General features: G+C 48.1%; 5 protein-coding genes across 5 annotated transcripts; 4 read left to right on the top strand and 1 right to left on the bottom strand.

Annotated features, from left to right (window-relative positions):
- Positions 1-348: 348 nt before the first annotated feature.
- On the top strand, positions 349-2,580 carry EXO84 (exocyst subunit; the record flags this gene model as incomplete). Its single annotated transcript, XM_024857379.1, has 1 exon — positions 349-2,580. One exon carries the CDS (start codon positions 349-351, stop codon positions 2,578-2,580), a length of 2,232 nt encoding a protein of 743 aa, XP_024714515.1.
- Positions 2,581-2,615: 35 nt separating this feature from the next.
- Positions 2,616-4,463, bottom strand: QDR3 (Qdr3p; the record flags this gene model as incomplete). The annotated part of the gene is made up of 1 exon (XM_024857380.1): positions 2,616-4,463. The coding sequence occupies one exon, from the start codon at positions 4,461-4,463 to the stop codon at positions 2,616-2,618; it is 1,848 nt and encodes a 615-aa protein (XP_024714516.1).
- Positions 4,464-7,130: 2,667 nt separating this feature from the next.
- On the top strand, positions 7,131-8,402 carry C7M61_001991 (putative acyltransferase; the record flags this gene model as incomplete). Its single annotated transcript, XM_024857381.1, has 1 exon — positions 7,131-8,402. One exon carries the CDS (start codon positions 7,131-7,133, stop codon positions 8,400-8,402), a length of 1,272 nt encoding a protein of 423 aa, XP_024714517.1.
- A 134-nt stretch (positions 8,403-8,536) lies between these two features.
- On the top strand, positions 8,537-9,331 carry FIG1 (Fig1p; the record flags this gene model as incomplete). Its single annotated transcript, XM_024857382.1, has 1 exon — positions 8,537-9,331. One exon carries the CDS (start codon positions 8,537-8,539, stop codon positions 9,329-9,331), a length of 795 nt encoding a protein of 264 aa, XP_024714518.1.
- A 928-nt stretch (positions 9,332-10,259) lies between these two features.
- TRA1 (histone acetyltransferase) lies at positions 10,260-21,656 on the top strand (the record flags this gene model as incomplete). Its single annotated transcript, XM_024857383.1, has 2 exons — positions 10,260-19,396; positions 19,418-21,656. 2 exons carry the CDS (start codon positions 10,260-10,262, stop codon positions 21,654-21,656), a joined length of 11,376 nt encoding a protein of 3,791 aa, XP_024714519.1.
- Between the last annotated feature and the right edge of the window lie 314 nt (positions 21,657-21,970).

The raw sequence follows: 21,970 nt of genomic DNA on the forward strand, positions 1-21,970 counted from the left end.
CTACTGGATAGAGGTATCGTGTTATAGAAGTCTTCAGAATAAAAATTTTTCAAAACAACCGTGTATGTTCATTTTTTGATCTTTTCGTTGTAACGGTCCTCGACTTTTGGTCGCACTAAACAGAACCAGCCTCAAGCTGTCTTTCCAGTGAAAATAGACGAGACACATGCCAAAAATCCAGACGGCCATAAATTTCAATAAAAACTAAATAGAGGCAAAAAATACCACAAAAATAACTTAAAACCAAATTTTCACCAAATTTCAGACGGTTTTGCCGGTTTCGTGGCAGACACGCCCGGCTTGGTCAAGTCCCACTATCTACACAACCACCAAAGTGTACTCTTCAGTATGGACAAGCTGAACAGAAAAAGCAGGGCACCATGGCACATGGGCGGGGGCAAGGCTCCGGCAAACCCATACGCCAATGCCAACGTGTCCCAAAATTCGGCAGAAAACGACCCGTATGGTACTTCTCTTCAAGTGCCGAAAACAGCCGCTTCCAATAGAAGACACAACCGGCGAATGTCGATCCAGGCATCGGCGGCGGTGCCGTTTGACCCTTCAATGATGCCTCCGGTGCCTGGAGCAGCAATGTACCGAACGGGAACGAACAATTCGGACGTGGGGCTGGTCAGAAGCTTCGCTGCTCCTAGGAGAGCGTCCAATGACGATGATATCGTACAGATCATCAAGACAGAGCTTCACGACAAGGACGTGACGGTAATTGACGACTTTTACAAGTCCTTGCTTGCGCAGAACAGTAGTTTGGATACCGACATCAAGAGCAGAATCAACACCAACCAGAAGAACATATTGCAATTGACCGACGACCTTCGGGTCACCCAGGAGGAATTGGTCACGCTTCGAGTATCCACGAAAGAGCTCTACCAGATATTGGCTGAATTCGCCGAAGCCGCCGAAAGAAGACTTGCTATCGAGCAGGAGGCTCCTAAGAACCAGGGCTACAATGGTGGATCGTTAGATGTGCCAAACAAAAGGAAAGACAGGTCATCTGTCTTGGTGCTTCAGAAAATGTGGGCAACTGAGTTGCAATCGCTCTTCAAACACGTTGACGGTGCTCAAAAATACATCCAGGCTATTCCTGGCAGACACGTTCTCGCTGAAAGTGGTCGCTGGCACGAAATCAACATTGGTACGTGGAAACCAAGCAGGCCTATCCACTTGTTCTTGCTCAACGACTTGGTGATGGTGGCAACAAGGAAACTGCCCCAGGAAGGAAGCTCCAAGCGTCTTCAGGCCATCTACTGTTGGCCCCTTCAACTGGTGGACATATCTGAGATTCAAGCTCCATCTCAAGTTTCGAGCAAGGGCGAAAAGATACATGTCATTAACCTCCGGGCTCCTTCATTCAGCTATGTCTACCAAACCGATCGTTACGACCATTTCACGCGAGTCATGAATGCTTACCACAAGGGCAAGGCTGAGCTCGCACAGAGAAACAAGATGATTGAGGATGAAGAGCCCAAAAACGTTCGGGCTAGTGGAGAATTTGGCTACGGTCTCAATAGTAGCTCTGCAAGTCTACACGATGACAAGCTGGAGCTGCGTAATTTGCGCGAGTCTCTCCGTTCATCAGGCCTTCAAGGACACTCTAGAAGTGGGTCGACGGAGGACGTCGGCTTCAACAGACGTACAAGTGGACAAAGACACAGTAATGACGTTATTTTACAGGATATTTCTGCCAGAGTGCATTCCAGAAACCGGTCACACGACTACAATAAAGAAGCAGGTATCAAGAGACCTGGAAGCGACAAGCTGCCACAGAGGCTATTTTTGGAGCTCAAAAATGCAGAGGATAAGCTCGATGAGGTGGACGTTGACCTCGCTCACAATAACTACTCGCAAGCCACGCAACTCATGACTATTATCGATCAAAAGGTCGCCAGCATTGTCATGCGTGTTGCTGGCTTCAAATCAAAAGAAGACGATGGTGCTCTAGAAGAGTTGAGAATTCTTGTGGATGTCGTGAAGCTCAAGTTGGGCAACAGACGTTTCAAGATTCAGCAAAACCTTCAATTCGACTTGCAGCATAACATTCTGACATACACAAATGAGACCATCTCAGAGCTTCTCAGCTACTACTCGCAATTCGATATGCAAAGTGAAGGTATTTCGGCCATCTTGGAGGCTTTATCTGCTCACTTATCAAAGACTGTGGGTAAGCTCATATCCAACGCTCATGGGTCAACCAAGGTTGACATCATCAACTACCTCGCAAACTTAACCATCATATACGTTCTGATCATACGCCGGGCGTTGCAGATATATGGCGAGTGTATCGAGGGATTGCTTCATGACTCCAGACATGGCAACCTCGACTCTAGTGGGTTCATTACGTGGTGCATTTCGGAAATGTCCCGTTTGGTGGATATCATCAAAAAACACGCAGAAGAAACGTTACTTTTTAAGGAGGGCAAAATTTGGTACGTCAAGGACGACCAACACTACAAAGAACTCTTGGCCATCATATTACCACAGCTCTCGTTCTTGAAGGATGAGGGTCTCAATGTGGACTACCTCTTCGAAGACATTTTACACTGCCAGCCTAAGGCTCAATAAATGCATTATGCCATTAAATAAGTTAGGGTTGCGCCTTAGAGACGCGCATAGTAGTCCATAATATCATAACGTTCACGAAGTGATCCACCAGTGCGTTTAAGAATTAATATGGTGAAGCTTGCCACAAGAATAACGCCCATGATAATGGAGAACAAGACTCCTGTTCCCAAGGCATTGATCAAAGGAACGGTGACGAAGATAGCCACAGCTGCAAGGACTTGACGGACCAAGTTGTTTAAGGCAACACCAGTGGCACCTTTTCCAGGCAAGACATCGATAAGATATGTCACAGTGACACCAATGACGAGCATCGAAGCAAAACCAAAAAGCGCTGTTCCAATCAATGGAGTGACCCAGTGCTCACCGTACTTGAGACACCAACCGAAAATCAAACACGCTGGTGGATAGAGAGCAACAGCAGTGATGACATTCCATGAGAAACGAGATTCGGGTCTCAATTCACCATGGCGCTTGGCCAGTCGTTTGATAAGCCAGTCGTTCCACTTTCCTCCGAAAACAGAGGCCATCAAGTAGGTGACAGAATTAGGGATATACATTAAACCCACAATGACGGTACTGAAGTTGTATGGGTCACCACCGTAGACCTCGGTGATGGTAATGTTGAAAAAGTAAATGACACAGAAACAGATGGATGAGTATGCAATGGTAAGCGTGACCGGAGGATATGTGAGGAGGATAAGGGCATGAGTGGGTCTGATGAAGTAGTCGTAAAGGAGGTGAGACCATTTAGTGTGGTCCACTGGAGGTCTGCTTTCTGCTTGGATTAATTCTTGTTCCTTGATACGTCTGGAGTAGGCCAGCTGATTGGTGGTGAGTTTACTCAAGGTGGGCAAAACTGGGTCACAAGCGGTCTCATCATTAAAGGCTTCTCTTCTCATGGAAGAGTTTTGGGACAAGTTGGTGGCATATCTTGTGAGGGCTTCTTCAGTAGGGGCATCCGGATCCAGTCCTGGCGAGCCCAACTCCTCCTTGAGTCTGCCTCTCACGGCAATCATGGAGTCTTCAGTCCTGAGGGTTTCTGGTAAAAGGAAGATGATGGTGAGGACGTTGAGGCCACAGACAATCACCATGACCCACATGGTTGCTCTCCAGCCCCAAGCCTGAGCCACAGCACCACCGATAATTGGCGAAAGAAACGGCCCAAGAAGGGGACCTAGGTAAAAAAGCCCCAAAGCATACCCACGCTCTTCTTGGATGTACAAATCAGAAACGGTAGCAGCACCACATGCCTGAACAGCAGAGGCACCCACACCTGCCAAGAGACGAAGCACAATGAGGGAGCTGATGGAGGGAGCCAAGCAGCAACCAATGGAGAATGCAAAAAACCAGATGAACGACACCACGTAGACGCTTCTTCTGCCGTGCTTCTCGGAGAAGTTGGACCACCAGATGGGGAACACACCGAGGGAGATAAGGTAGATACCGACGGAGACGTTGACGATGGAGGAGGTCGTATCTAGGTCCTGTGAGACGTCGTTGACGGCCGGCAAGATGATACTCGTGCCCATGGGGCCCGATATACCTGCGAAAGCGACGATGATCACGATGACGAACTTGATGTTGGGGGTGTAGTTTCTGGCATCGTCTAGCTCCGGAATGATCAGGAGCCGGGCCAAAAGACCTCTTCTAGCAGACATGGGCTTGACGTGCTGTTTCATCTCCTTGATCAGCATCTTCTCCAGCGCCTGAACCAGGTGGTTGACCAGGCCTTGCTCCAAGTCGGGTAGGCCATTCGGCGAGGACGTGGGCGTGACGGATTTCTTATCGACATATGTCTGTGGCGCCTGGGTGCCTTCAGCACTGGAATCTAGCGAGACTGAGCTAGCTAGAGACGCTGCTGGGGAGGTTGAGCGGGAGGGCATAGCTGGAGCACTTTAAGGTTTGAGGACGTGGTGGGGACGATATGGTTGATGAGTATTTAGTGGAAGAACGCGAGGTCTAAAAGTCTATAAGGATTCGGCGGGGACCGTTTAATAAATAAGGGCGTTCAGGAAAAAAAGTAGTAGTGGGAGATTCTGATGTGGAAGAGGAGGCTCGGCCGGTAGGAACAATAACCGATAGCGCAGGTGACAAAGGCAGGAGGGCGAGCCACGACCAGGTTACACAAGAGTAGAAAAAGCAAAAGGCGGGAGAAAGCAGCAATATATATATGGGCTGTTGCAGCAAGCGTATTTTGAATAAAATTTTTAATTCTCCTTTCTTCATGCGTCAGCGTTTGGCGTGGTCTGTGCCATCGGGCTGAAAACAGTGGAGAGCCGTTGTGCGGCAGGTGCACAGACTAGCGCATCGCCTAGGCTTGAATGTGGGGAAGCTGGAGATATAGTATTCTGCCAAGGAGTTTTCGAGAGGCCATTTATATTGAAGTGTGAAATTGTGAAACTTTGAAATGAAACAAAACATCATCGGTTTTATGGTATTCTGGTTTTGTGGGGCTGGCTGCAAACGCGCAAAAGCCGCTGTTTTTGACAGGTGCGTCGCCGTACGCCAGGGCGCCAAATGCCATTTTCGTCGAGATAACGGGAGGAGGGTTTGATTTGGATTTTTCTATATATTTAGCGGTCCGGTCGTTTTGGATTTGGGGGATTTTTGTATTTTCTGTGGCGTGGCTGGCGTATTTCCGGTGCCATTGTGGGATCTACCGAGGCATCGGTGATTAACGGGTGGGCGCAACAAGCGAGCGGTGTACACCGGGCATATACGAGGCAGTTTGTGGGAGGAGAGATTTCGGAGGGTTTGTGATTTTTGACTTTTTTAAGACTTTCATCTTGAGTTTTTCAAAACCTGGTAGTTTTTCAAAACCTGGTTTTTGCCAAATTGGACGCCAACGAATACTTCATGAACGGCTCCTAAGAATCGACCAAAGTTGCGTCGCAGTCACCGACGCGGATCGGCACGTATTGGGCCGTTATGGATCTGAGCCGCTCTACATGTGCAATGCAAAAAGTGAATCTTCGTGCAAAAAGTGAAACTTCGTTTTTTGTTTCCATAATGGCACGTTTGCCTTGAACATGCACCCGGCGGACATTTACGACGTCGGGATAAAGGAAAACGGCGTGGGTGGCCCCGCCGGATATAAGACGAGTGGCTGCGAAATTTCCACCACTGGAAATTGCGGTCATCAAGGTGGGTTTTGTGGTTTTGCTCTGAGACAACGCTACATAGCCTCTGATACGGTTGCTTTCTGAGGTTTTGTGGATTAGTGAGTGGCTTCTGCAGCAGGTGGATTTAGCCGCCAGATCTGATCCCTGAGTGGTACATCGATGGATGGGGGTTTTGGGGGGATAGTTGGTAAGGGTGGGAAAGAGTTGATGGTGAGTCGGTGAATTTGAGAACTGCAACGAAAATGATGAAAACCTCAGGCATAGGGTTTAAGGCGGGAAGTGGTGTATGACAAAGCGGGAGGTGTATGGCACGGCGGAAGGTTATGAGACGTGGTAGATACCCTTTGTGGCAGCAAACAAATGGTTTGTGTGTGTGCTCTGGATTTTGAAAGTGAGCTTCAAAGCACCCAGCAACAGATTCTCATTGGATCATTTGATTGTGGTTTGGTTGATTTAGCGAGACTCTCAGATTAGATGCATCACAAGACGAGATGCGGATACAAGGTGCTGATAGTGAAACCAGCGTTGGCTGAATTTAAAGCCGTGAAACTCCAAAAAGTGATGTTTTCGGAATAACAAAACCCTGGCAAATTGACCTCTCTTAGATCGCCCCCACCATCTCCACAACCCACCATCGGACTCGGACTTGGCTGTTTCTTGGACCGAGGTATGGCTGCGAAAAGACCCAACAACACCACACTTGGCACTGAGGCACCGAAGGCCCCCAAAAGCCAGATAAATCAAAACTTATGACGATTTTAAACAAAACCTCATAACAATTGGACAAACTGTCTAAGTATCCCAATTGGAACTGCCGTTTAGTCATGCCATACAGCCAACTCTAGCAATTCATGAACAAACCGACACGGAAAAATCACCCACAGCCTCCCAAACTCAACCGACATCACCTCCAAAATCGCAGCCCAAATCAAACCATACACCCTTTGGGATGCCTCACGCCGCGATCAGCCCACGATAAGCCCTGATCGTGAAGGTCTTATCTCCCCCGCGATTGGTCGGCCCAGCGCCCCAAACCAAGTCAGATCTCATGGATTCTGGAAAGTTACACTACTGATTTCTGAAATTAATTACAAAAAAGTTGAGAGTCGCCTCCCAGACCAATTGCCTCTTCCTGTGCATTCACCGTGATGCAGCAACACCAGCATTCGCTTACGTCAAACCGCGGCTCATCACGATGATCCACCATCCGATCAATTGCATTCGGCAAAAGGAACGAAATTCAAAAACTCTTCCCACCTCCTTCAACGCTCAATTCTCAAAATTCTCCCATCCATGGCTTCCCCGATTTCGCTGGAATTGTCCCCCGCCTCCGGCCCAGGTCCTCGGCTAAACCCAACTTTTCGCACTACATATTTTGCTTTCTAATACACCTTCTACTTCCACATTCCACACCCCAATTTCCTCGCCATGCTGCTTTCTCGCCATTCCTGGCCCGTGGCAGTGGCTCGTACGGCCATGGTGGCCATTGCGTTCATCATTGGCTGCCTCAGTCTCAGATTCACCCAGGGCGTAGCCAGAATGCTTCTCTATAGGCAGAAGAAGGCGTTCCACGCCATTCTCAACTTGACCAAGCGCCAGTTCATCCAGATCTTGACGTTTCTCACTGTGTTGATCAACCCGCCGAGAATCGCCGTCACCTACGACGAAAACCACATTCCGGAAAAGACCCTGTTCAGGGTGGACTCCAAGGGCAACCTCATCCTGAGCATTGTGCCCAACTCCGTGTGGATATGCAACCACCAGATCTACACCGACTGGTTGTTTTTGTGGTTTGTCAACTACACGGGCCGTTTTGCCGATTCCGTCTACATTGTGCTCAAGGCGGCGTTGGCCAACATCCCCATCTTGGGCCCGGGAATGCAGAACTTCAAGTTCTTGTTTCTCCTGAGAAAGTGGGACCTCGACAAGGTCAACCTTACAAACAGCTTGCTCGAAATAGATGCCGACGCCAGGGGCATGGGCCCCGCTTCCGGCGTGTCTCACGTTACGTCAACCTCAAAGTCCACTACGCTACCGGGTGTGCTGATCTGGCCCAAGGGCAAGGTCCCAGAGGCTGCCAAGGGCACCACGGCGCTTTGGCCGTACCAAATGATCATTTTCCCTGAAGGCACGGTCATCTCGCCGCATACGAGGGAACGCCTGAACAAGTTTGCCAAGAAGCTAGGCAGACCCGAATTGAAGCACACTTTGCTTCCTAGAGTGCGTGGCTTGTTCCTCATGTTGCGCTCGTTGAGAGACACCGCCGAGTACGTCTACGACGTGACTTGCGGCTACACGGGTCTCACAGCCGAGGACTACGGAGAAGAGGTTTTCACTTTGAAGGCATACTACATCAAAGGCTACGGTCCCTCCAAGATCAACTACCACATCCGTGCATTTGCCATCAAGGATATTCCTTTGGGCGACGACGACCTGGCTGACGTGGACAACGTGCCGCCCGAGACCTTGGCTGCTTTTGAAAAGTGGCTTCTCGATATCTGGGCCGAGAAGGACGAGCTCATGAAGGTCTTCTACGAGAAGGGCCTGTTTGAAAGCGAGGGCACGCATACGGTCGAGGCTGATTTCAAATTGCGTTCTCGCCACGAGGTGTTCCAGGCGCTTATGGTTCCAGCCACTGCAATTTTGTTGGCTAGATGCGCCTGGATCGGTGCTCGTAAGTTAGTCCAGGTTTATGCCTAAATCTGAGGTGGGTGCGAAACCGTTTGGCTGCGAAAAATGGCTGCGAAAAAGGCTCGCCTGGTGTCTATTCCGAAACAACCCTCACACATTGCCAACTATAAATGCTCTTCTGGTTCCTCTATGGCCCACTAACGATGTTCTGCATTTCGCTTCTTTGCAAGACCTTCACCTTGGTCTCCCTCATCATTGCATTGTTCCTCTTGGGGTTCCTCCTCATAGGCAATGTCTCCACTGCACCAGCCTACTCGTCTGTGTTCATGATAAAGTTACGCTTCAATACTACAGCGGATGCCTTTGATGAATTGGTCACCCATAACGCCTCTCTGCTTGCTGACCGCTACATTACCGCGAACTACATGGGTATCTGTGCTGGCCTTGAAAACGGCAAGAAGGTGTGCTCCGGTGCTGGAAACTTCACCTCGTTGGACCAGTACCTTTCGGTGGATGTTCAGGGCACCAAAATTTCTCTTGCTGAGATCTCCCTGGGCTTCACCGATGCGTGCCACCCGCGTTTGGTCGTTGTTAGTCTTATCTTTGTGGTGCTTCTTCTTCTTACGGTTCTTTGGTGTGCCATCCCATTGTTGCCATCGAAGCCTCTCGTACGCAAGATTTCTGTGGGCTTGTGTCTTCTCAACATCCTCATCTGGGGACTTGGCCTGATGCTTCAACATCAGACGGTTGCGTCGGCAATAAGGCTTGTAGGACCGAGCTCAATGGGTATGGTCGTTGCGTCCAAAGGAGGCCGTGCTGAAGCAATGACGTGGACGGCGTTTGCGTTTCTTTTGGTCGTTTTGGGTATGCTAGTGAAACTGGTGTTTCAAGATATGCGGGGGAAGAAGCCAGAGAAGGAGCCAGAGCCCGAGCAGCTGTACCCAATGCAGCAGGAGCGGTACTACTATGGCGATCCCAAGAAATACGGGTACGTCTGAAACAAGGCATGTGTTTCGTATGCTGGTATGAATAGAAATTAAGGTTAAATCTAGACTTGTGTGAGTGTAGCAGGGTGGTTTCAGATTTCGCAGACGGGGCGGCATCCAGGGTGACCTTATGTCGTTCAATTCAATTGATGAACATTGGCCATGAATATTAAGTTTTTTAGGGTAATTGGGCTGATTCATCTCATGAGTCCAGAATTTTGAGTAGGTGGTTTTGGTAAGATCATGTTCATACACCAATAAAGAAAGACTTATTATGGAGACACTCAATACTTGGAGCCCTGATACTATAACAATTTCTGGTTCGCCATGCCACTGAAATCACAAGACATTAATATTACTAAGTCTTTGGAAAAAGACATTTAGAACGCCTTCGCTGGACTCCATACATTAGACCCTTCGTTTTCGTGAACCTTATCATAGCGAGAGGCTGAATGTGCATACACACCAAATAACAGTCAACTTTATTTTCCATAAAGCACAAGAAACAATTGACATTATTCACCCCTCCCAGTACACCATCTAGCTTTTAGCACTCTAACTGTTTACCCTTGGTGCATGTACATGCTTATGCTGTTTCGAAGCCTCACTGGGTTACCCCAGACGCGACCCAGGTCCCCAACCCATTGACCTGCAGGGTAATCACAAAATTCCAGTCAGCGAATTTGACTATTCTTATAACTTCAAAAGTTATAAATTTGAGCCTTTTTGCTCTTTCATGGACCGCCGGGGCTCTTCGTTCTCTGGACCACCGTTGGTCGGGGCTGCACGACCGACATATAACACATCACATGACCTACATCACACGCATCTCACGTGCCCAGAGACTCACCGAGCCAACCTCATTCCCACTTTTTTCACCGCGACCTGGAAAGCACCATAAACACCAGTACTACGGCTTCTTAATTCCACGATATCCACAATGAAGTACACGGAGCAGCTCGACATTTTCGTCCAGCGGCTCAAGGACTCGGGCCAGGACTACAAGGAGGCCCAGTCCGTGCTCCTGGAGCTTCTAGACATGATTGAAGCCTTCAACGGAGCAGCCGAGTACGAGTACTTTTTGAAGAACATGGTGCCGATTTTCCTTAAGATTCTTGACGAGGTGCCCATTGCCTTCGACAGCAGCAGTCCAGAGCACAAGTTGCGTAATCTGGTGCTTGAAATCATCCATAGATCCATCATGACCGACACTTTCCAGCCGTTTTCAAAGCTGATTCTCGAGACCTTGACGAGAAGCTTGGAAAACGAAAACGAGGACAACGGCGTGCTTTGTATGAAGATCATTACAAGCTTGCACAAGGCGTACAAGAGCACTTTGGCGGACCGCGTGGAGCCTTTTGTGGAGATTATCGGTAAGGTCTACGACAACATGGAGCAGACAGTCAAGGAGGTGTTCAGTGAAGCTGAGCCTTCGCCAAAGACCGAGGACGACCTTTCCAAGGAGATGCTGCCCCTGGCCTCCTTGGGAGACGAAAACCCCAAACCGCTACGCAAAGCCATGTACTCGTTCAAGACGTTGGCTGAATGTCCCATCACCATGGTGTCGCTTTTCTCGTCATACAGCACGCTTATCCAACTGTCGCTTCCCACATTCCTCCCAAAGATCATCAATATCCTCTTGCTCCAGGTTGAGCAGCAGAAGGAGTTCAGGGAAGAGCACCTCAAAACGGCACCCACCGTCACGGCCATTTCACCGGAAATCACCAACAGACAGGCCTATTCCGAGTACATCTTGGGCCAGGTGAAGGCTGCGTCTTTCCTCGCATACGTGTTCATCAGAGGATACGCCAATCAGTATCTTTCTCAAAACCAAGCCAGAGTCGTCCCAGACGTGATCCTCAGACTTTTGCAAGATTGTCCTGCTGAGCTTTCTGTAGCCAGAAAAGAGCTTCTCCACGCCACACGCCATATTTTGTCCACCTCCTTCCGCTCACAGTTTATTCCCAAAATCGAGCTTTTGTTCGACGAGAAGGTGCTCATTGGCCATGGTTTGACATCGTTTGAGACACTTCGACCTCTAGCATACTCCACCGTGGCCGACTTTATCCATAACGTTCGTAACGAGTTGACGCCCAAGCAGATCTGGTCTACGGTGCAAATTTATTGTGACCTTTTGAAGGACGACTCTTTGGCCTTGACGGTCCAGATCATGAGTGCCAAATTGCTTTTGAACTTGGTTGAGCGTATCATGAAGTTGCCTAATAAGCTAGAAGGTAGACAGCTTTTCATGATCATCATCGACTCCTATGCCAAGCGTTTCCACAGCCTCAACAACAAGTATGCCTTCATCTTGAGACGTCACAACAAGTTTGAAGAGCGTAGAAAGCTCAAGGAGGTCGAAACTAAAAAGGCAGTGGAGAGATACTGCTCCAAGAAAGACAAGATAGAAGAAACCACCAACGAAAACGGTACGACTAATGAACCCGAGAATGACGACATGAAAATGGATGTTGACGAAGACAATGCAGACAGTGAAGAAACCGAATTGGCTGATATGTTCAGTGTCGAGGAGCTCTCACCAATCTCGCTCACCTCTCCAAATCACAGCTCAGACCTCCTTAAGGACGCTCGCTACTTGTTTAGAACGCTCATGACCTTCCTCAAGTCCGTGATCTTTGGTTTGAAGAACTGCAACCCACCCGTTCCTCCTCAGCCTACGCAACAGGATCCTAATAAGCCTGGCCAAGTTGTCAATTACGACAAGTGGAACGAGTCGGCCAAATTAACGTCTAATGAGGAGATCAACATCCTCAGAAGCTTGTTCAGAGGTGGTATCAGCTGTCTCCGGTTTTTCTCCGTGACTAAGCCAAAGACTGCCAATAAACCTCAGGCGTTCGACTTCTCCACTGGAGGACCTAATCTCCCCATTACTTCCTCCAAGGAGGAGAAGGACTTGATGGAGATCTTCGCTACAATCTTTATTCATATCGATCCGGCATCATTCAATGAGATTGTCAGCGCAGAATTGCCCTTCATGTTTGACTCCATGCTCCAGAATGCTGCATTGCTTCACCTTCCTCAATTCTTCCTTTGCAGTGAGATCACATCGGCAAACTTCTCCGGCATTCTCATATCATTCCTTCGTTCCAAGCTTGACCAATTAGATAAGGTGGACTACGTCAAATCCAACATTCTCATCAGACTTTTCAAGCTCTGCTTTATGTCTGTTAACTTGTTCCCTACTGCTAACGAGAGCGTGATTCTCCCACACTTGAACCACTTGATTCTTGAATCCCTCAGATTGGCTACCAAGACTGACGAGCCAATCTTGTACTCGTACTTGATTAGAACGTTGTTCAGAAGTATCAATGGAGGAAGATTCGAGAACTTGTACAAGGAGATCATGCCAATCTTACCAGTGTTGCTTGAGAGTCTCAACAGGTTGATTGTGAATTCCAGAAGACCCTTCGAAAGAGACATCTATGTTGAGTTGTGCTTGAATGTGCCCGTTAGAGTTTCTGTCTTGTTCCCACACTTGAACTACTTAACAACACCTTTGGTCTACGCACTTAATGGTAACCAGGAGCTTATCGGCCAGGGTTTGAGAACATTCGAGCTTTGTGTTGACAATTTGACTGCCGAGTACTTTGACCCAATGATCGCTCCAGTGATTGACGACATCATGGCTGCTTTGTGGAAACACCTCGAGCCTGTTCCATATCACCATCAGCATTCGCATACTGCCATCAGGATTCTTGGTAAGTTGGGTGGCAGAAACCACAAGCATTTGAAGCCATGCAATTCTTTGAGGCCACAGTCGGAGCTTGACCAGGAGGTGAAGGCTTTGTTCACAATCCATGGATTCAACGGCAAGGTTCCAGTATCGGTTACTCCAGGCATCGAATCTGCAATCAAGTTGTTGGAAGACACCAGACTCAAGGTTCACTACAGAGTGAGCGCTTTCAACTACCTCTCCAGTATTCTCAAGTTGTTCATCGACACCACTCCAATTCCAAAGGACTACAGTGCTTACATCCAGGAGCTGGTGGAACTCTTGAAACAGGAAGAGCTCACAGAGTACCCAGAACTTGATCCATCTGATATCAAGGACGCTTGCAAGTTAGACAGACAGCAAAAGCTCTTTTCCAGGCTTTTGGAGACTTTGTTCTTCTCCCTCTCGATTCCTGAACTCAAGGACGAGTCGAGCAAGCTCATTGACAACATCACCACTCATTTCTCGCTCATTCACCTTGGTACCTCCATAATCTCCAAGATCAAGAAGGATAGACCTTTCTCCGTCAAGGACCAGGAAGGCAAGGCATACATCAGTGAGACTGTCTTTTTCAACGCCTTGAACTACGCTTTGAGCTTCTACGACAAGGACGTTCGCGAGAAGGGTATTCAAATCATCAAGAATCTTTACACAACCACCGTCACCTTGTTTGGTTCCGACGAAGATGCTCTTTATTCGCCATTGTTCCGCACCATGTTTTACAAGTTCACTCACTGCTGCTACAGCGAGTTCTACTTCAGCAAGCTTGGCGGTGTTCTCGGTTTGAAGACCATGTTCGAGGAATTGAACATTCCACCCAAGTGGTTCTTCAAGCGCCAATTCGAGCTCGTCAGATCGGTGTTTTTCATTTTGAGAGATACCCCCGAGACTGCTCCTTACGAGGTCAGAGAATTGGCCAAGTCTCTTGTGTTGAACATTTTGAAGGAATGTAACGCAGACTTGAACAAGGATACCATTCTGGAAAAACCATTCCAGACTCTTGTTGGAGCTTTGGTGTACGATCTTGCTAGTGCCATCCCAATGGTGAGAGAAGTTTCTCAAGAAGCTTTGAAGGTATTGTCAGAGGCTACCGGTGTACCTGTGGCCACAATCATGGGTCCATGCAAACATCTTTTGTTGACACCTATATTCGGCAAGCCATTGAGAGCTCTCCCATTCCCCATGCAAATTGGTAACATCGATGCTATCACATTCTGCTTGAACTTGGATAACAGCTTTTTGACCTTCAATGACGAACTCAACAGACTTCTTTTGGAAGCCTTGGCTTTGGTCGATGCGGAAGATGAGAGTCTTGCTAATGTGCACCGTCTTTACGAACATAGAACTTCTAAGCAGTTGGTCGAGCTTCGTGTTGTTTGCATCAAGTTGCTTTCCTTGGCTTTGACAAAGCCTGGTTTCTCTTTGGGCTCTTTATCAGAGGCCAGAATCAGAATTCTTGGAGTCTTCTTCAAGGCTCTTTGCAACAAGTCAACTGAGATTATCAATGCTGCCCACCTTGGTCTCAAGGCTAGTCTTGATGAGAGCGCCAAGCTTCCTAAGGAGTTGTTGCAGAACGGTCTTCGTCCTATGCTTATGAACTTGTCTGATCACAAGAAGTTGACGGTTTCCGGCTTGGAGGCTTTGGCTAGACTCCTCGAGCTTTTGATCTCATACTTCCGTGTGGAGATCGGTCGTAAGTTGCTCGATCATTTGATGGCATGGGCTCAAATTAACACTTTGCGCCAGATTGCCGGTCAGGACTTGAAAAACAACCACACTGTGCAAATCGTCATGGCTATCTTGAACATTTTCCATCTTTTGCCAGCTAAGGCCTACACCTTCATGGAAGAGATCATCAACACGTTGCAGTACCTCGAAGGCCACTTGGACCGTCATCAGGATTCCCCATTCAGATTGCCCGTCCTCAAGTTCTTGAACAGATTTGCCGACAACTGTTTGGAGTACTACTTGAACAACTACAAGAACAGAAAGCTCGGCAACATGTTGGCCTACTTTGCAGGCTGCGAGGATGGTCCCAAGATTCGTGCCGTTGCAATCACCAAGATGGATGGCATTCTCGAGGATCTCAAGAAGGAGACTTCTGAAGAGATCAAGGTCATTAAGTTTGCTAACACTGTTGATCTCGTGGCATCCATTGCCAAATACGACAAGGAATGGTTTAAAGAGCAGGCTCCTTTGTTGGACTCTTTGTCGGCTTTGATGGAGGATATCATCAAGAACAAGGGCCAGTTGCCTTTGGTTTCCAGCAACCACTTCCAAGCCGACCAGGCCATCAGCAAATTGCAAACCACCATTGTGGACTTCATGCAGCACAAGCCTGAAGAGACCAGCTTGGTGTTCTACACTGTTAACAGACTCTGCAACTTGGAGCTCAAGGTCCACGAGGAACTCGAATTGTTCTTCTTCGACACTGTTGTCAGATCCGAAGACGTGGAGCAGAAGAAAACGTACTTGCTTAGAGCAGTGGAGTTCTTGGCTGAGGATGTCAATTTGAAGGCCAAGATTTTCTTCATGAAGAAGGTGTTTGACAGCACTTTCCTTTACGAAATCAGCAAATCCGAAAATGGCGACTGTTTCTTTGACGACAAGACTGAATGGTTAGAGAAGCTCAACGAGGTGGTATGGCAGTCTACTCATGACATCACCACAGACAAGACATCAGGAAAGATCGACAGCTACAGATTCGCTCTTCTTGAGAGCACCTCGATCTTGCTTAAATGGGCCCCTGAGAAATTGAGTCAGTACAGAAAGGATATTGTCAAGTTCAGTTGGAACTACATCAAGCTTGAGGACAACATCACCAAGCAGGTGGCTTATGTGACCACCTCTTACTTCATCGCAGCTTACGAGACTCCAGCTAAATTGGCTACCCAGGTGTTCGTTGCATTGTTGAGAGCTCACCAGAATGACTCGAGACACCTTGTGAGACAAGCTCTCGACATTCTCGCTCCAGTGATGTCTTTGCGTATTGTCGATAACGATCATCCAAACAGTTGGTTGAAGTGGCCAAGACGTGTGCTTTCCGAGGATGGATTCAATGTCACCCAGGTGTTGAATGTGTATCAGTTCATTGTTCAACATCCTGACTTGTTCTTCGTTGCCAGGGAACACTTCATTTCCAACATTATCACCGCCATGGGTAAGTTGACCATTTTGGCCAACGCTGCTTTGGAAAACCAGGTTCTTGCCATTGACTTGGCCGAGCTCATTTTGAACTGGGAACACAAGGCTGATGAATTGAAGCAACAAGGAAAACTCACTGACGGTCTGGAAATGGATACTGAAGATAAGGCTGATGGTGATAGTGACTCTGATTTCACCACTTCGCCTGAGTACCAGATTCCATTTGGCCAGAGAGAAGCTTGTGTGACTTTCTTGATTAGATACGTCTGCATCAGTCCACAGAGAGCTTCTGAAAGTGAGCTTGGCCAAAGAGCTTTGGGTATTTTGTATGACCTCTTGAGCCCCAACCACTGGCCAGAGGTCTCCGTGAAGACGACCTTCTTTGAGAAGTTCTTGCTTTCCAATGATCTTAATTCTTCCAACCTTTTGGGCTACTGTTTGAACGCATTGGAGGTGTTGGGTGTTGTGTTGGAGTGGAAGAAGCCTGACTGGATTGTGTCCAACCTTGGCTACTTACACAAATTGCTCGAGAAGTGTATCAAGTCGGATAACCACGATATTCAAGAGGTACTTCAGAGAGTCTTGCGTATCATTCTCCAGGCTATCAACAGTGAAGTTACTACCGAACCTGCTGAGGATGAAGACTCTGAGGTTAAGACTTTCATTAACGATTTGATCACTACTGTGTCGGATGATTTGGGTGATACCACCTCTCTTGCAGCTGGTGTCACTTTGTCGTGGACATTGGCGAACTACAAACCTTCAACCCTCGATCTGTTGTTGCCTGGTATCATGAGAACCTTCAATAAGCTTTGCAAGGACCACATCACAATCACCCACCAGGGTGCCCAATCATCCTCTAAGGAGGCCAACAACTCTGCCGATGAGGCAAAGATGACCACAAAGTTATTGGACAAGATCTTGAACCTCTGCTCCATGCGTATATCCAACTTAGGTGACCAGAGACGTATCTTCTTGTCCTTGTTGGCTCAGCTTATCGAAAGGTCTTTGGACAAGGACACCTTGGAGAAGATCATCAAGATTGTCAAGTCGTGGGTGTTTTCAAGGACTGATCTCTTCCCTACCACCAAGGAGAAGGCTGCTATTTTGGCCAAGATGATGGTGTTTGAGATCCGTGGTGAACCTGTCTTGTCGAAAGAGTTCTACCAGATTATTGTGGACATCTTCGAGGACGATACTTTCAGCTGTACTGAGTTGACGGTGAGAATGGAGCAGCCTTTCTTGGTGGGTACCCGCTCATCCGAGGTCTCCATTCGTCGTAAGCTCATGTCCATCTTGAACCACAGTTTAGAAAAGGACATCAGCAAACGTCTCTACTATGTCATTCGTGAACAGAACTGGGAGTACCTTGCAGACTACTCATGGCTTAACCAGGCCTTGCAATTGCTCTTTGGTGCTTTCGACTTCAACGACAAGCTTGAGTTGATCTCTGAGGAGAACACCTTGCCACCTTTGACGGCTTTCCCATACAAGGAGAGGGACATGGACATTGATGGCCGCAGTGAGCTTGACGAGTTGTTTGAATCTCACAACAAGTTCTTGGAAGAGGTTTCAGATATCAGATCTGGCGCTATTCTTGAACCAATGATCGATTTGTTCTACCAGAGCAGTGAGACTGTTCACCAGGTGTGGTCCACCATTTTTCCAATTGCGTTCTCTTCCATCCCACGTTCCGACCACTTGGACTTCACCAGATCTTTGGTCATCTTGTTGTCTAAGGACTACCACACTCGCCAAGTGGATGTGAGACCAAACGTGATCCAGTCTTTGTTGGAAGGTGTCGCTAGATGCGAGTCTCTTCAGTTACCACCATTTGCTGTTGAGTGTCTTGCTTCTAACTTCAACGCCTGGTCGCAAGGTATCCATATTCTTGAGAACATCGAGCACCAGTCGGTCAATGGCAATGCTGAAGTCCGTGAAGTTACTCAAGACGCACTTGCCAAGCTCTATTCCACACTCAAGGAAGACGATATGTTCTATGGTTTGTGGAGAAGAAGAGCCAAGTACTCTGAGACGATTTCTGCCTTGTCTTACGAACAAATCGGTTTGTGGGATAAGGCACAGCAGCTCTACGAAACAGCTCAGATCAGAGCACGTAGTGGTGCTTTGCCTTACGGCCAGTCAGAGTACTCCCTTTGGGAAGACCACTGGATCTTGTGTGCTGAAAAGTTGCAACACTGGGACATCCTTACTGAGCTTGCCAAACATGAAGGCTTCAGTGACCTTCTTTTGGAGTGTGGCTGGAGAGTCGCCGATTGGAACGCCGACAGAGATACCTTGGAGCAGACAGTCAAGAGTGTGATGGACGTTCCAACTCCAAGAAGACAGGTATTCGAGACCTTCCTTTGCTTGCAGGGTTATGGCCAGGAGAAGGCAACCTTGCCAGAACTTTCCAAGTTGTGTGACGAAGGTATCCAATTGGCCTTGAGAAAATGGCACGGATTACCACAGAGATTCATGGGTGCCCATATTCCATTGCTTCACACTTTCCAACAGTATGTTGAATTCATGGAGGCCAGTCAAGTGTACTCGAGTCTTGTTTCTACCAATGCCCAGAACTTGGATGTGAAGTCACAGGAACTCAAGCGTGTGTTGCAGGTGTGGAGAGAAAGACTTCCAAATATCTGGGATGACATCAACATTTGGAACGACTTGGTCACCTGGCGTCAACACGCCTTCCAGGTGATCAACAAGGTGTACATGCCATTCATTCCGATCTTGCAACAGAACAACTCTGACGGAAATGCCAACTCTTATGCCTACAGAGGCTTCCACGAGATTGCATGGGTGATCAACCGTTTCGCTCATGTCGCCAGAAAGCACAACATGTCAGAGGTTTGCATCAACCAGCTCACCAAGATCTACCAGCTTCCTAACATTGAAATTCAGGAAGCTTTCTTGAAATTGAAGGAGCAGGTGAAGTGCCACTACCAGAACCCTAACGAGCTCAACACCGGTCTTGATGTTATTAGAAACACCAATTTGGTTTACTTTGCTACCGAGCAGAAGGCCGAGTTCTTCACGTTGAAGGGTATGTTCTTGAGCAAGCTCAACCACAAGGATGAAGCCAACAAGGCATTTGCTACATCTGTTCAAATCGATCTCAATTTGCCCAAGGCCTGGTCCGAGTGGGGTGTTTTCAACGACAAGAGGTTCAAGGAGAACCCTACTGACTTGGTGTATGCAAACAACGCCATCAGCTGTTACTTGCAAGCTGCTGGTCTCTACAAGAACGGAAAGACCAGAAAGTTGCTTGCTAGAATCCTTTGGCTCATCAGTTTGGATGACAGCTCAGGTACCTTGGCACAGGCTTTCGAGAACTTCAGAGGAGAGGTGCCAGTGTGGTACTGGATCACGTTCATTCCACAGCTTCTTTCGTCGTTGTCGTACAAGGAAGCCAAGTTGGTCCGCCAGATTCTTATCCGTATTGCAAAGAGCTTCCCACAAGCTTTGCACTTCCAGCTCAGAACCACCAAGGAGGACTTTGCTGCCAAGCAGCGTCAGTACATGGAACTTCATCGTCAAAAGAGTACCACTGCTGCATCTCCTTCCAATGCAACCGGTGATCCACCATCGGATGAAAAGGAGAAGCTGGAAGAGGCCAAGAAGGAGTCTGAGGAGTCCGACAAGAAAGGTGACGAAGAAAAGAAGGATGACGAAGAAGTGAAGGAGGAGAAGAATGACGAAGAGGCCGTGAAGGCAGATGATGCTATGCAAGAGGACAAGGAAGAAAACGAGGACTCCAAGTCTCCAAAGCAGAAGAACGGCTCATCGCCTGAGAACTCCAAGTTGCCTCCAGCAGCTGGTGCTATCAGACGTTCCTGGGAGTACGTTGAGGAGATCATGGGTATTTTGAAGACCGCCTACCCGTTGTTGGCACTTTCCTTGGAGTCCTTGGTTGATCAAATCAATCAGAGATTCAAGTGCACTGCCGATGAGGACGCCTACAGACTCGGTGTGGCATTGCTCAATGACGGTGTTCAGTACCTCAACCGTCTTGGAAACCCTAGGGAGGATGCTAAGCTTCCACCAGTGACGGAGGTCAACATCACCAGATTCGCCGAGACTGTTCTTCCTAAGCAGATTCGTGCTGAGTTTGAAAAGGATTTGGTCATCGGAAAGCCAAACTTGGAGACCTACATCATCAAGTTGAGGAAATGGAGAGACCGCTTGGAGGACAAGTTGGACAGAAGATTCACCGAGGTCAACCTTGAAAACTTGTGTCCTCACTTGAGTGAGTTCCACCACCAGAAGTTCGAGGACATTGAGGTGCCAGGCCAGTACTTGTTGAACAAGGACAACAACAGCCATTTCGTGAAGATAGAAAGATTCTTGCCTACCATCGATTTGGCCCGTGGAACCAACGCATGCTACAAGAGATTGAAGATCCGTGGTCACGATGGAAGTCTTCACGCTTTTGCTGTTCAGTTCCCAGCTGCTAGACACTGTCGCCGTGAAGAGTGCTTGTTCCAGCTTTTCAGAATCTTTGACGACTCGTTGTCGAAGAAGGTGGAGACCAGACGCCGTAACATCCTGTTCACCCTTCCTATTGCTGTTCCATTGTCTCCACACATCCGTATCATCAACGATGACCTGAGAGATATCAGCATGCAGAAGGTGTACGAGGACTTCTGCTTCAAGGAGGGCAAGAACCGCGACGAACCATTCATCTACACCATCGAGAAGTTGCGTGCTGCCTTTGACCCAAGATTGCCCAAGCCCGATATCATGAGTATCAGGGTGGAGATCTTGAGTGCCATCCAGTCGCTCTTGGTGCCTTCGACCGTCTTGAAGAACTACTTCTTGAACCTTTACCCTAACTTCGAGGACTTCTGGTTGTTCAGAAAGCAGTTCACCTCTCAGTACGCTTCGTTCATCTTCACCACTTACATGATGTGCGTGAACACCAGACAACCACAGAAGATTCACGTGAACCGTGGCTCCGGTAGCGTCTGGACTTCGGATATGTTGCCATGCAAGATTGCAAGCAAGAATGCTACTTTGGATTCTTCCAACGGCGGTCGTCCAGCTCCGTTGTTCTACAACGCTGAGATGGTGCCATTCAGATTGACGCCTAACATCCAGAAATTGATTGGCAAGTCTGGCCTTGAAGGCATTCTTTCTGTTTACGTGCTTGTGATTGCCAGAGCTCTTACGGAACCCAAGTCCGACTTGGACCAGTACTTGACCTTGTTTGTTCGTGACGAAGTCATTTCTTGGTGCACTCAACAGGACCCACCTAGACCAGTTCCTCAGGACAACCAGCTCCGTGAGATTGTGATGCTCAATGTTGATCTCATCATCAAGAGAGTCTTGTCTATGGCCCATGGAAACTCGACTTCCAATGTGAGTACACAAAGTGTCTTGGAGCTTATTGCTCAGGCCGTGAACCCACACAACCTTGCTGCTGCCGACACCTTGTGGATGGCATACTTCTAAGCAAGCTGTACTATAGCTATATGTATAAATTAAGATGTATATTAAGACTCTAGTGTAGATGGGCCCTCTGGAGGCGTTCAAGAGGAACGCCAGCTTCCAAATCAAGTCTGTTCGCCTTCCGGTCCCTCACAAGATGATTGTTTTTGTAGTGAAGATGTCTGGATATGACGAACACACGAAGAAGCCCAAATAAAGCCCACACGCCCACAAGCACGGCTGTGGCAAGATGAATTCCCTTGAGGAACTTTGTGGCATCAATCTCCGAGTGATCGACGATAAAAGGGCCCTCTGCATTTTCCATTATGACGGCACTG

This window comes from Candidozyma pseudohaemuli, assembly GCF_003013735.1.
Source record: "Candidozyma pseudohaemuli strain B12108 chromosome Unknown scaffold00003, whole genome shotgun sequence".
Classification (NCBI taxonomy): Eukaryota; Fungi; Ascomycota; class Pichiomycetes; order Serinales; family Metschnikowiaceae; genus Candidozyma; species Candidozyma pseudohaemuli.